Source organism: Bombina bombina, chromosome 12, assembly GCF_027579735.1.
Source record: "Bombina bombina isolate aBomBom1 chromosome 12, aBomBom1.pri, whole genome shotgun sequence".
Lineage (NCBI taxonomy): Eukaryota > Metazoa > Chordata > Amphibia > Anura > Bombinatoridae > Bombina > Bombina bombina.
In genome coordinates, this window is record NC_069510.1 from 144,135,190 (window position 1) to 144,150,587 (window position 15,398).

At 37.7% G+C, this 15,398-nt stretch overlaps 1 protein-coding gene across 2 annotated transcripts in view; it reads left to right on the forward strand.

Annotated features, from left to right (window-relative positions):
• The first annotated feature begins 265 nt into the window (after positions 1-265).
• The window catches only part of PDCL (phosducin like), a 48,490-nt gene continuing 33,357 nt past the window's right edge, over positions 266-15,398 (forward strand). The window contains exons 1-2 of one of the 2 annotated variants that reach the window (XM_053696078.1): positions 266-391; positions 13,549-13,708. In XM_053696078.1, the coding sequence (XP_053552053.1) occupies positions 13,555-13,708 (154 nt within the window). In that variant the 5' untranslated portion in view covers positions 266-391; positions 13,549-13,554. Of the gene's footprint in view, positions 392-13,296; positions 13,354-13,548; positions 13,709-15,398 lie in introns of those variants that run through there. The other variant, XM_053696079.1, reaches the window with a different exon arrangement.

Consider the following 15,398-nt stretch of genomic DNA (forward strand, 5'->3'; position numbering starts at 1 on the left):
GGCTAAGCCTGGGCTAAGCCTTCTGCCAGGCAGCTAATCCCTGTCACTATATTATGGATGGACACTGTTTGCTTATACGTAAAACCAAACCACATACATAATTATGCGCCTTCAAATATAAGGAGAAATACTGACCAATAACTGCCCTGCAAGCGTTGCCCAATCACCAAACGCTAGTGCTATATTAGCCAATCAGTACCTAGATGAGCGCTCTTGGTAATAATCACTTGACCAATCAACAGCTAGGTGCTACCTAACTGTGGGAGGGACGTCCAGATTTCCATACACGGGATATAGAGTTTAACCAATCAGAGTAGCGGTGCCCGGTTGGCCCTAACAGCACAGGGGATTTGAGGCTGTCATATTTGTATTGTCTGGAATTCGCCGCAAGGTAAGGATAGCGCGTGCCAGTTAGTTGTGTGCGCGCTCATCAATTGTGTGCGTAATAAGCCCGAAGTGCGCGTGATTTTATACGGTAATAGAAACGGGAATGCGCGAACAACACTGGACATATGCCGGCCGGGTGTGTCTCATACTCATGGCCTAGCTCATATGTGTCCGCATTGCTGCCTCTAGCCGATTCTTGGTACTACCGGAGGGGCCAATATAAATTCCCATCGCTCTGCACGGATCTAGTATTATTATGTACAGTTTATAGTACTAGAGTAACTTGCTGTGCACAGCTCTGGTTGTCTAGTATTATTATGTACAGTTTATAGTACTAGAGTAACTTGATGTGCACAGCTCTGGCTGTCTAGTATTATTATGTACAGTTTATAGTACTAGAGTAACTAGCTGTGCACTGCTCTGGCTGTCTAGTATTATTATGTACAGTTTATAGTACTAGAGTAACTTGCTGTGCACAGCTCTGGTTGTCTAGTATTATTATGTACAGTTTATAGTACTAGAGTAACTTGATGTGCACAGCTCTGGCTGTCTAGTATTATTATGTACAGTTTATAGTACTAGAGTAACTTGCTGTGCACTGCTCTGGCTGTCTAGTATTATTATGTACAGTTTATAGTACTAGAGTAACTAGCTGTGCACTGCTCTGGCTGTCTAGTATTATTATGTACAGTTTATAGTACTAGAGTAACCAGCTGTGCACTGCTCTGGCTGTCTAGTATTATTATGTACAGTTTATAGTACTAGAGTAACTATCTGTGCACTGCTCTGGCTGTCTAGTATTATTATGTACAGTTTATAGTACTAGAGTAACTTGCTGTGCACTGCTCTGGCTGTCTAGTATTATGTACAGTTTATAGTACTAGAGTAACTCCCTGTGCACAGCTCTGGCTGTCTAGTATTATTATGTACAGTTTATAGTACTAGAGTAACTAGCTGTGCACTGCTCTGGCTGTCTAGTATTATTATGTACAGTTTATAGTACTAGAGTAACTAGCTGTGCACTGCTCTGGTTGTCTAGTATTATTATGTACAGTTTATAGTACTAGAGTAACTAGCTGTGCACTGCTCTGGTTGTCTAGTATTATTATGTACAGTTTATAGTACTAGAGTAACTCCCTGTGCACAGCTCTTGCTATCTAGTATTATTATGTACAGTTTATAGTACTAGAGTAACTCCCTGTGCACTGCTCTGACTGTCTAGTATTATTATGTACAGTTTATAGTACTAGAGTAACTAGCTGTGCACTGCTCTGGCTGTCTAGTATTATTATGTACAGTTTATAGTACTAGAGTAACCAGCTGTGCACTGCTCTGGCTGTCTAGTATTATTATGTACAGTTTATAGTACTAGAGTAACCAGCTGTGCACTGCTCTGGCTGTCTAGTATTATTATGTACAGTTTATAGTACTAGAGTAACCAGCTGTGCACTGCTCTGGCTGTCTAGTATTATTATGTACAGTTTATAGTACTAGAGTAACTAGCTGTGCACTGCTCTGGCTGTCTAGTATTATTATGTACAGTTTATAGTACTAGAGTAACTTGCTGTGCACTGCTCTGGCTGTCTAGTATTATTATGTACAGTTTATAGTACTAGAGTAACCAGCTGTGCACTGCTCTGGCTGTCTAGTATTATTATGTACAGTTTATAGTACTAGAGTAACTTGCTGTGCACAGCTCTGGCTGTCTAGTATTATTATGTACAGTTTATAGTACTAGAGTAACCAGCTGTGCACTGCTCTGGCTGTCTAGTATTATTATGTACAGTTTATAGTACTAGAGTAACTAGCTGTGCACAGCTCTGGCTGTCTAGTATTATTATGTACAGTTTATAGTACTAGAGTAACTAGCTGTGCACAGCTCTGGCTCTCTAGTATTATTATGTACAGTTTATAGTACTAGAGTAACTAGCTGTGCACTGCTCTGGCTGTCTAGTATTATTATGTACAGTTTATAGTACTAGAGTAACTTGCTGTACACTGCTCTGGCTCTCTAGTATTATTATGTACAGTTTATAGTACTAGAGTAACTAGCTGTGCACTGCTCTGGTTGTCTAGTATTATTATGTACAGTTTATAGTACTAGAGTAACCAGCTGTGCACTGCTCTGGCTGTCTAGTATTATTATGTACAGTTTATAGTACTAGAGTAACTAGCTGTGCACAGCTCTGGCTGTCTAGTATTATTATGTACAGTTTATAGTACTAGAGTAACTAGCTGTGCACTGCTCTGGCTGTCTAGTATTATTATGTACAGTTTATAGTACTAGAGTAACTTGCTGTACACTGCTTTGGCTCTCTAGTATTATTATGTACAGTTTATAGTACTAGAATAACTAGCTGTGCACTGCTCTGGTTGTCTAGTATTATTATGTACAGTTTATAGTACTAGAGTAACCAGCTGTGCACTGCTCTGGCTGTCTAGTATTATTATGTACAGTTTATAGTACTAGAGTAACTAGCTGTGCACAGCTCTGGCTGTCTAGTATTATTATGTACAGTTTATAGTACTAGAGTAACTAGCTGTGCACTGCTCTGGCTGTCTAGTATTATTATGTACAGTTTATAGTACTAGAGTAACTTGCTGTGCACTGCTCTGGCTGTCTAGTATTATTATGTACAGTTTATAGTACTAGAGTAACTAGCTGTGCACTGCTCTGGCTGTCTAGTATTATTATGTACAGTTTATAGTACTAGAGTAACTTGCTGTGCACTGCTCTGGCTGTCTAGTATTATTATGTACAGTTTATAGTACTAGAGTAACTCCCTGTACACTGCTCTGGCTGTCTAGTATTATTATGTACAGTTTATAGTACTAGAGTAACTCCCTGTACACTGCTGTCTAGTATTATTATGTACAGTTTATAGTACTAGAGTAACTCCCTGTACACTGCTGTCTAGTATTATTATGTACAGTTTATAGTACTAGAGTAACTCCCTGTACACTGCTGTCTAGTATTATTATGTACAGTTTATAGTACTAGAGTAACTCCCTGTACACTGCTGTCTAGTATTATTATGTACAGTTTATAGTACTAGAGTAACTAGCTGTGCACTGCTCTGGCTGTCTAGTATTATTATGTACAGTTTATAGTACTAGAGTAACTCCCTGTACACTGCTGTCTAGTATTATTATGTACAGTTTATAGTACTAGAGTAACTTGATGTGCACTGCTCTGGCTGTCTAGTATTATTATGTACAGTTTATAGTACTAGAGTAACTTGCTGTGCACTGCTCTGGCTGTCTAGTATTATTATGTACAGTTTATAGTACTAGAGTAACTTGATGTGCACAGCTCTGGTTGTCTAGTATTATTATGTACAGTTTATAGTACTAGAGTAACTTGATGTGCACTGCTCTGGCTGTCTAGTATTATTATGTACAGTTTATAGTACTAGAGTAACTAGCTGTGCACTGCTCTGGCTGTCTAGTATTATTATGTACAGTTTATAGTACTAGAGTAACTCCCTGTACACTGCTGTCTAGTATTATTATGTACAGTTTATAGTACTAGAGTAACTTGCTGTGCACTGCTCTGGCTGTCTAGTATTATTATGTACAGTTTATAGTACTAGAGTAACTAGCTGTACACTGCTCTGGCTGTCTAGTTTTATTATGTACAGTTTATAGTACTAGAGTAACTAGCTGTACACTGCTCTGGCTGTCTAGTATTATTATGTACAGTTTATAGTACTAGAGTAACTCCCTGTGCACTGCTCTGGCTCTCTAGTATTATTATGTACAGTTTATAGTACTAGAGTAACTTGCTGTGCACAGCTCTGGCTGTCTAGTATTATTATGTACAGTTTATAGTACTAGAGTAACTTGCTGTGCACAGCTCTGGCTGTCTAGTATTATTATGTACAGTTTATAGTACTAGAGTAACTAGCTGTGCACTGCTCTGGCTCTCTAGTATTATTATGTACAGTTTATAGTACTAGAGTAACCAGCTGTGCACTGCTCTGGCTGTCTAGTATTATTATGTACAGTTTATAGTACTAGAGTAACTTGCTGTACACTGACCTGGCTGTCTAGTATTTTTATGTACAGTTTGTAGTACTAGAGTAACTTGCTGTACACTGCTCTGGCTGTCTAGTATTATTATGTACAGTTTATAGTACTAGAGTAACTCCCTGTACACTGCTGTCTAGTATTATGTACAGTTTATAGTACTAGAGTAACTCCCTGTACACTGCTGTCTAGTATTATGTACAGTTTATAGTACTAGAGTAACTAGCTGTGCACAGCTCTGGCTCTCTAGTATTATTATGTACAGTTTATAGTACTAGACTAACTCCCTGTGCACTGCTCTGGCTTTCTAGTATTATTATGTACAGTTTATAGTACTAGAGTAACTTGCTGTGCACTGCTCTGGCTGTCTAGTATTATTATGTACAGTTTATAGTACTAGAGTAACTTGCTGTGCACTGCTCTGGCTGTCTAGTATTATTATGTACAGTTTATAGTACTAGAGTAACTCCCTGTACACTGCTGTCTAGTATTATGTACAGTTTATAGTACTAGAGTAACTCCCTGTACACTGCTCTGGCTCTCTAGTATTATTATGTACAGTTTATAGTACTAGAGTAACTAGCTGTGCACTGCTCTGGCTGTCTAGTATTATTATGTACAGTTTATAGTACTAGAGTAACTTGCTGTGCACTGCTCTGGCTGTCTAGTATTATTATGTACAGTTTATAGTACTAGAGTAACTTGCTGTGCACTGCTCTGGCTGTCTAGTATTATTATGTACAGTTTATAGTACTAGAGTAACTCCCTGTGCACTGCTCTGGCTCTCTAGTATTATTATGTACAGTTTATAGTACTAGAGTAACTAGCTGTGCACAGCTCTGGCTCTCTAGTATTATTATGTACAGTTTATAGTACTAGAGTAACTCCCTGTGCACTGCTCTGGCTGTCTAGTATTATTATGTACAGTTTATAGTACTAGAGTAACTTGCTGTGCACTGCTCTGGCTGTCTAGTATTATTATGTACAGTTTATAGTACTAGAGTAACTTGCTGTGCACAGCTCTGGCTGTCTAGTATTATTATGTACAGTTTATAGTACTAGAGTAACTAGCTGTGCACAGCTCTGGCTCTCTAGTATTATTATGTACAGTTTATAGTACTAGAGTAACTCCCTGTACACTGCTGTCTAGTATTATGTACAGTTTATAGTACTAGAGTAACTCCCTGTACACTGCTCTGGCTCTCTAGTATTATTATGTACAGTTTATAGTACTAGAGTAACTAGCTGTGCACTGCTCTGGCTGTCTAGTATTATTATGTACAGTTTATAGTACTAGAGTAACTTGCTGTGCACTGCTCTGGCTGTCTAGTATTATTATGTACAGTTTATAGTACTAGAGTAACTAGCTGTGCACAGCTCTGGCTCTCTAGTATTATTATGTACAGTTTATAGTACTAGAGTAACTCCCTGTACACTGCTGTCTAGTATTATGTACAGTTTATAGTACTAGAGTAACTTGCTGCACTGCTCTGGCTCTCTAGTATTATTATGTACAGTTTATAGTACTAGAGTAACTTGCTGTGCACAGCTCTGGCTGTCTAGTATTATTATGTACAGTTTATAGTACTAGAGTAACTCCCTGTGCACTGCTCTGGCTCTCTAGTATTATTATGTACAGTTTATAGTACTAGAGTAACTAGCTGTGCACAGCTCTGGCTCTCTAGTATTATTATGTACAGTTTATAGTACTAGACTAACTCCCTGTGCACTGCTCTGGCTGTCTAGTATTATTATGTACAGTTTATAGTACTTGAGTAACTTGCTGTGCACTGCTCTGGCTGTCTAGTATTATTATGTACAGTTTATAGTACTAGAGTAACCAGCTGTGCACTGCTCTGGCTGTCTAGTATTATTATGTACAGTTTATAGTACTAGAGTAACCAGCTGTGCACTGCTCTGGCTGTCTAGTATTATTATGTACAGTTTATAGTACTAGAGAAACTCCCTGTACACTGCTGTCTAGTATTATGTACAGTTTATAGTACTAGAGTAACTAGCTGTGCACTGCTGTCTAGTATTATTATGTACAGTTTATAGTACTAGAGTAACTCCCTGTGCACTGCTCTGGCTGTCTAGTATTATGTACAGTTTATAGTACTAGAGTAACTAGCTGTGCACAGCTCTGGCTCTCTAGTATTATTATGTACAGTTTATAGTACTAGAGTAACTAGCAGTGCATTGCTCTGGCTGTCTAGTATTATTATGTACAGTTTATAGTACTAGAGTAACTCCCTGTGCACTGCTCTGGCTGTCTAGTATTATTATTATGTACAGTTTATAGTACTAGAGTAACTAGCTGTGCACAGCTCTGGCTCTCTAGTATTATTATGTACAGTTTATAGTACTAGAGTAACTAGCTGTGCACTGCTCTGGCTGTCTAGTATTATTATGTACAGTTTATAGTACTAGAGTAACTAGCTGTGCACAGCTCTGGCTGTCTAGTATTATTATGTACAGTTTATAGTACTAGAGTAATTTGCTGTACACTGCTCTGGATGTCTAGTATTATTATGTACAGTTTATAGTACTAGAGTAACTAGCTGTGCACAGCTCTGGCTGTCTAGTATTATTATGTACAGTTTATAGTACTAGACTAACTCCCTGTGCACTGCTCTGGCTGTCTAGTATTATTATGTACAGTTTATAGTACTAGAGTAACTAGCTGTGCACTGCTCTGGCTGTCTAGTATTATTATGTACAGTTTATAGTACTAGAGTAACTAGCAGTGCATTGCTCTGGCTGTCTAGTATTATTATGTACAGTTTATAGTACTAGAGTAACTCCCTGTGCACTGCTCTGGCTGTCTAGTATTATTATGTACAGTTTATAGTACTAGAGTAACTAGCTGTGCACAGCTCTGGCTCTCTAGTATTATTATGTACAGTTTATAGTACTAGAGTAACTAGCTGTGCACTGCTCTGGCTGTCTAGTATTATTATGTACAGTTTATAGTACTAGAGTAACTAGCTGTGCACTGCTCTGGCTGTCTAGTATTATTATGTACAGTTTATAGTACTAGAGTAATTTGCTGTACACTGCTCTGGATGTCTAGTATTATTATGTACAGTTTATAGTACTAGAGTAAGTAGCTGTGCACAGCTCTGGCTGTCTAGTATTATTATGTACAGTTTATAGTACTAGAGTAAGTAGCTGTGCACTGCTCTGGCTGTCTAGTATTATTATGTACAGTTTATAGTACTAGAGTAACTCCCTGTACACTGCTCTGGCTGTCTAGTATTATTATGTACAGTTTATAGTACTAGAGTAACTCCCTGTACACTGCTCTGGCTGTCTAGTATTATTATGTACAGTTTATAGTACTAGAGTAACTCCCTGTACACTGCTCTGGCTGTCTAGTATTATTATGTACAGTTTATAGTACTAAAGTAACTCCCTGTACACTGCTCTGGCTGTCTAGTATTATTATGTACAGTTTATAGTACTAGAGTAACTTGCTGTGCACTGCTCTGGCTGTCTAGTACTATAAACTGTACATAATAATACTAGACAGCCAGAGCAGTGTACAGGGAGTTACTTTAGTACTATAAACTGTACATAATAATACTAGACAGCCAGAGCAGTGTACAGGGAGTTACTCTAGTACTATAAACTGTACATAATAATACTAGACAGCCAGGTCAGTGCACAGCTAGTTACTCTAGTATTATTATGTACAGTTTATAGTACTAAAGTAACTCCCTGTACACTGCTCTGGCTGTCTAGTATTATTATGTACAGTTTATAGTACTAGAGTAACTTGCTGTGCACTGCTCTGGCTGTCTAGTACTATAAACTGTACATAATAATACTAGACAGCCAGAGCTGTGCACAGCTAGTTAGTCTAGTACTATAAACTGTACATAATACTAGACAGCCAGAGCAGTGCACAGGGAGTTACTCTAGTACTATAAACTGTGCATAATAATACTAGACAGCAGTGCACAGCTAGTTACTCTAGTACTATAAACTGTACATAATACTAGACAGCAGTGTACAGGGAGTTTCTCTAGTACTATAAACTGTACATAATAATACTAGACAGCCAGGTCAGTGCACAGCTAGTTACTCTAGTATTATTATGTACAGTTTATAGTACTAGAGTAACTTGCTGTGCACTGCTCTGGCTGTCTAGTATTATTATGTACAGTTTATAGTACTAGAGTAACTAGCTGTGCACAGCTCTGGCTCTCTAGTATTATTATGTACAGTTTATAGTACTAGAGTAACTAGCTGTGCACTGCTGTCTAGTATTATTATGTACAGTTTATAGTACTAGAGTAACTCCCTGTGCACAGCTCTGGCTGTCTAGTATTATTATGTACAGTTTATAGTACTAGAGTAACTAGCTGTGCACAGCTCTGGCTGTCTAGTATTATTATGTACAGTTTATAGTACTAGACTAACTCCATGTGCACTGCTCTGGCTGTCTAGTATTATTATGTACAGTTTATAGTACTAGAGTAACTTGCTGTGCACTGCTCTGACTGTCTAGTATTATTATGTACAGTTTATAGTACTAGAGTAACTTGCTGTGCACTGCTCTGGCTGTCTAGTACTATAAACTGTACATAATAATACTAGACAGCCAGAGCAGTGTACAGGGAGTTACTTTAGTACTATAAACTGTACATAATAATACTAGAGTAACTAGCTGTGCACTGACCTGGCTGTCTAGTATTATTATGTACAGTTTATAGTACTAGAGTAACTTGCTGTGCACTGCTCTGGCTCTCTAGTATTATTATGTACAGTTTATAGTACTAGAGTAACCAGCTGTGCACTGCTCTGGCTGTCTAGTATTATTATGTACAGTTTATAGTACTAGAGTAACTAGCTGTGCACTGCTCTGGCTGTCTAGTATTATTATGTACAGTTTATAGTACTAGAGTAACTCCCTGTACACTGCTCTGGCTGTCTAGTATTATTATGTACAGTTTATAGTACTAGAGTAACTCCCTGTACACTGCTCTGGCTGTCTAGTATTATTATGTACAGTTTATAGTACTAGAGTAACTCCCTGTACACTGCTCTGGCTGTCTAGTATTATTATGTACAGTTTATAGTACTAAAGTAACTCCCTGTACACTGCTCTGGCTGTCTAGTATTATTATGTACAGTTTATAGTACTAGAGTAACTAGCTGTGCACTGCTCTGGCTGTCTAGTATTATTATGTACAGTTTATAGTACTAGAGTAACTCCCTGTGCACTGCTCTTGCTCTCTAGTATTATTATGTACAGTTTATAGTACTAGAGTAACTAGCTGTGCACTGCTCTGGCTCTCTAGTATTATTATGTACAGTTTATAGTACTAGAGTAACTCCCTGTGCACTGCTCTGACTGTCTAGTATTATTATGTACAGTTTATAGTACTAGAGTAACTCCCTGTACACTGCTCTGACTGTCTAGTATTATTATGTACAGTTTATAGTACTAGAGTAACCAGCTGTGCACTGCTCTGACTGTCTAGTATTATTATGTACAGTTTATAGTACTAGAGTAACCAGCTGTGCACAGCTCTGGCTGTCTAGTATTATTATGTACAGTTTATAGTACTAGAGTAACTTGCTGTGCACTGCTCTGGCTGTCTAGTACTATAAACTGTACATAATAATACTAGACAGCCAGAGCAGTGTACAGGGAGTTACTTTAGTACTATAAACTGTACATAATAATACTAGAGTAACTAGATGTGCACTGACCTGGCTGTCTAGTATTATTATGTACAGTTTATAGTACTAGAGTAACTTGCTGTGCACTGCTCTGGCTCTCTAGTATTATTATGTACAGTTTATAGTACTAGAGTAACCAGCTGTGCACTGCTCTGGCTGTCTAGTATTATTATGTACAGTTTATAGTACTAGAGTAACTAGCTGTGCACTGCTCTGGCTCTCTAGTATTATTATGTACAGTTTATAGTACTAGAGTAACTCCCTGTGCACTGCTCTGACTGTCTAGTATTATTATGTACAGTTTATAGTACTAGAGTAACTCCCTGTACACTGCTCTGACTGTCTAGTATTATTATGTACAGTTTTATAGTACTAGAGTAACCAGCTGTGCACTGCTCTGACTGTCTAGTATTATTATGTACAGTTTATAGTACTAGAGTAACCAGCTGTGCACAGCTCTGGCTGTCTAGTATTATTATGTACAGTTTATAGTACTAGAGTAACTCCATGTACACTGCTCTGGCTGTCTAGTATTATTATGTACAGTTTATAGTACTAGAGTAACTTGCTGTGCACTGCTCTGGCTCTCTAGTATTATTATGTACAGTTTATAGTACTAGAGTAACTTGCTGTTTATAGTACTAGAGTAACTTGCTGTCTAGTATTATTATGTACAGTTTATAGTACTAGAGTAACTCCCTGTGCACTGCTCTGGCTCTCTAGTATTATTATGTACAGTTTATAGTACTAGAGTAACCAGCTGTGCACTGCTCTGGCTGTCTAGTATTATTATGTACAGTTTATTGTACTAGAGTAACTTGCTGTCTAGTATTATTATGTACAGTTTATAGTACTAGAGTAACCAGCTGTGCACTGCTCTGGCTGTCTAGTATTATTATGTACAGTTTATAGTACTAGAGTAACCAGCTGTGCACTGCTCTGGCTGTCTAGTATTATTACGTACAGTTTATAGTACTAGAGTAACCAGCTGTGCACTGCTCTGGCTGTCTATTATTATTATGTACAGTTTATAGTACTAGAGTAACTTGCTGTACACTGCTCTGGCTGTCTAGTATTAGTATGTACAGTTTATAGTACTAGAGTAACTCGCTGTACACTGCTCTGGCTGTCTAGTATTATTATGTACAGTTTATAGTACTAGAGTAACTTGCTGTGCACTGCTCTGGCTCTCTAGTATTATTATGTACAGTTTATAGTACTAGAGTAACTTGCTGTGCACTGCTCTGGCTGTTTAGTACTATTACGTACAGTTTATAGTACTAGAGTAACTCCCTATGCACTGCTCTGGCTGTCTAGTACTATGAACTGTACATAATAATACTAGAGTAACTTGCTGTGCACTGCTCTGGCTCTCTATTATTATTATGTACAGTTTATAGTACTAGAGTAACTTGCTGTACACTGCTCTGGCTGTCTAGTATTAGTATGTACAGTTTATAGTACTAGAGTAACTCGCTGTACACTGCTCTGGCTGTCTAGTATTATTATGTACAGTTTATAGTACTAGAGTAACTTGCTGTGCACTGCTCTGGCTCTCTAGTATTATTATGTACAGTTTATAGTACTAGAGTAACTTGCTGTGCACTGCTCTGGCTCTCTAGTATTATTATGTACAGTTTATAGTACTAGAGTAACTAGCTGTGCACTGCTCTGGCTGTCTAGTACTATTATGTACAGTTTATAGTACTAGAGTAACTCCCTGTGCACTGCTCTGGCTGCCTAGTATTATTATGTGCAGTTTATAGTACTAGAGTAACTTGCTGTGCACTGCTCTGGCTGTCTAGTATTATTATGTACAGTTTATAGTACTAGAGTAACTTGCTGTGTACTGCTCTTGCTGTCTAGTATTATTATGTACAGTTTATAGTACTAGAGTAACTTGCTGTGCACTGCTCTGGCTGTCTAGTATTATTATGTACAGTTTATAGTACTAGAGTAACTTGCTGTGTACTGCTCTTGCTGTCTAGTATTATTATGTACAGTTTATAGTACTAGAGTAACTCCCTGTACACTGCTCTGGCTGTCTAGTATTATTATGTACAGTTTATAGTACTAGAGTAACTCCCTGTGCACAGCTGTCTAGTATTATTATGTACAGTTTATAGTACTAGAGTAACTCCCTGTGCACTGCTCTGGCTGTCTAGTATTATTATGTACAGTTTATAGTACTAGAGTAACTTGCTGTGTACTGCTCTTGCTATCTAGTATTATTATGTACAGTTTATAGTACTAGAGTAACTTGCTGTGCACAGCTCTGGCTGTCTAGTATTATTATGTACAGTTTATAGTACTAGAGTAACTTGCTGTCTAGTATTATTATGTACAGTTTATAGTACTAGAGTAACTCCCTGTGCACTGCTCTGGCTCTCTAGTATTATTATGTACAGTTTATAGTACTAGAGTAACCAGCTGTGCACTGCTCTGGCTGTCTAGTATTATTATGTACAGTTTATAGTACTAGAGTAACTAGCTGTGCACAGCTCTGGCTGTCTAGTATTATTATGTACAGTTTATAGTACTAGAGTAACTAGCTGTGCACAGCTCTGGCTGTCTAGTATTATTATGTACAGTTTATAGTACTAGAGTAACTAGCTGTGCACTGCTCTGGCTGTCTAGTATTATTATGTACAGTTTATAGTACTAGAGTAACTAGCTGTGCACTGCTCTGGCTGTCTAGTATTATTATGTACAGTTTATAGTACTAGAGTAACTAGCTGTGCACTGCTCTGGCTGTCTAGTATTATTATGTACAGTTTATAGTACTAGAGTAACTAGCTGTGCACTGCTCTGGCTGTCTAGTATTATTATGTACAGTTTATAGTACTAGAGTAACTTGCTGTACACTGCTCTGGCTCTCTAGTATTATTATGTACAGTTTATAGTACTAGAGTAACTCACTGTGCACTGCTCTTCTTGTGTTCTCAAGAGAAAGGAAACAAAATATGCAACATAGTGTAACTCTGTAACCACTTGAAGTAAAGTAGTTCTGCTTGTTTAACGAGTGATTACTCACATTTGTTGGAGCTTATGACCAAGCTCAGGGAAATGCGCACTCCCACTTTATACTGGTGGGAAAATAGTACTCTCAGACAAATCTCTTAAAACGAATATTTATTAAAATACATAAAAGAGCACTAGGTGGCAGCAGTGTTTGTGCATACTACCTACCTAGGTATCTTGTCAAGAAAGAATACATTGGAAACCAAACAAATCTGATAATAGAAGGTTAGTTTGTTTTTTACACTGTATGCTTTGTCTGAAATAAAAACAAATGGGGTTTCATGTTCCTTTAATGCCCTTTAAAACATTGTTTGTGGGAGCATAAATAGCGTTTTATGGTTTGTAAGTATTCCGCATTTTATGTTCATTGAATAGTTTATTACATATTAACCAGGTTACCTCTCGTGTACGATTTTACAGGTCACAATGACTACCCTCGATGATAAGCTCCTCGGGGAAAAAAATCAGTACTACTACAGCAGTAGCAGTGATGACGAGGACAGCGAGCCAGGTCCCAAGACAATCCAAGGTGCTTCTGCGGAACTAGATATGGCCAAAGATGGAAGTGCAGTGAACACAGGTATCTGAAATCAAATAGCTGGGATTAAAGCAGGGGTTGGCAAATCTGTTTAAATTTAGGAGCCATAAAGAGGTATTTGTATATAGATATATGGACAATAGTACAAAAACATAGCCAGGGGTATAATTCTAGGAGCCAGTGGCTCCCTGCCTCCTGGGTTTGTTCAGCCTTGGCTTAAAGCGTCATAAAAGCACAAAAACTGATCTGAAATGTTAGCGTTATAGCATTTTATTATTGCACTGTTACTGGCATATAACAATATGCTGAGGCCCTGCAGAGGTGTTAAACACCAATCACCAGCTAGCACCCATGTAGTGCATTACTACTGAGAACATGCACATATGCTTTTCAACAAAGGATACCAAGAGAACGTAAGTCACGTCCGCTCTCTGAATCATGCAAGTTTAATTATGATTATCATGTCCTTTTTAAAGAACCTTTTTTAATACAAAAATTACAGATCTGCAACTCCTATCAAACAATTAAAGGGACAGTCAACACCATTTTTTTTATTGTTTTAAAAGACAGATAATTCCTTTATTACCCATTCCCCAGTTTTGCATAACTAACACGGTTATATTAATATACTTTTTACCTCTGTGATTACCTTGTATCTAAACCTCTGCAGACTGCCCCTTATCTCAGTTATATTAATATACTTTTTACCTCTGTGATTACCTTGTACCTAAACCTCTGCAGACTGCCCCTTATCTCAGTTATATTAATATACTTTTTACCTCTGTGATTACCTTGTATCTAAGCCTCTGCAGACTGCCCCTTATCTCAGTTATATTAATATACTTTTTACCTCTGTGATTACCTTGTATCTAAGCTTCTTCTGACAGCCCCTGGTCACATAACTTTTTTATTTATTATCAATTGACTTGCATTTTAGCAAATTAGTACTGTGTCATGCACAACTTCAGGGATGTAAGCACAATTATCTATATGGCCCACATGAACTAGCAGTCTCCTGTTGTGAAAAGCTATTAAAAAAGCATGTGATAAGAGGCTGTCTGTAGAGTCTTTTGAAATAGGCAGACATTTAGAGGTTTAAATGTTATAAAGTAAATTAATATAACAATGTTGGTTGTGAAAAGCTTGGGAATGGGTAGTAAAGGCGTTATCTATCTTTTTAAACAATAACAATATTAGTATAGACTGTCCCTTTAAGACTGCAAAACCTTTTAACAAGGATAATCTTGGTGCATGGGGTTTATAATCCTTCTCCAATGAGATTGTTATAATTTATAAAAATTGAATTTCATTAAACCCTACACACAGGTACAAATCCAACACATCACAAATTGGAAACATCTTGTATGAATCACCCGGGATTAATAAAAACAATCCCTTGGTTGGGTGTGCCTGTATATAAAGCGCTGAAATAACCAATGAGTATAGAATCAACGCAACCAATCAGTAGCTTCCATTCAAGCTTCTTATATTTCCATTTTATGTTGAGTGGTTCTCTTTTTTCTTTTTTACGTGAATTCTGGGTGGTTTGGGTGTGGCTACTGGTTTGTGTGGGTCACATGATGTCCCAAGTTGACTCCAGATCTAAGAAAGACATGGAAGTCAGAATTAAAGGGATATGACAGTCCACATTTTTCTTGCCTTTTCTGCCATGTAGTGCTCCTGATTCCTACCTAGGTATCCGTTTAACAAAGCACACCATGTGAACAAAGCT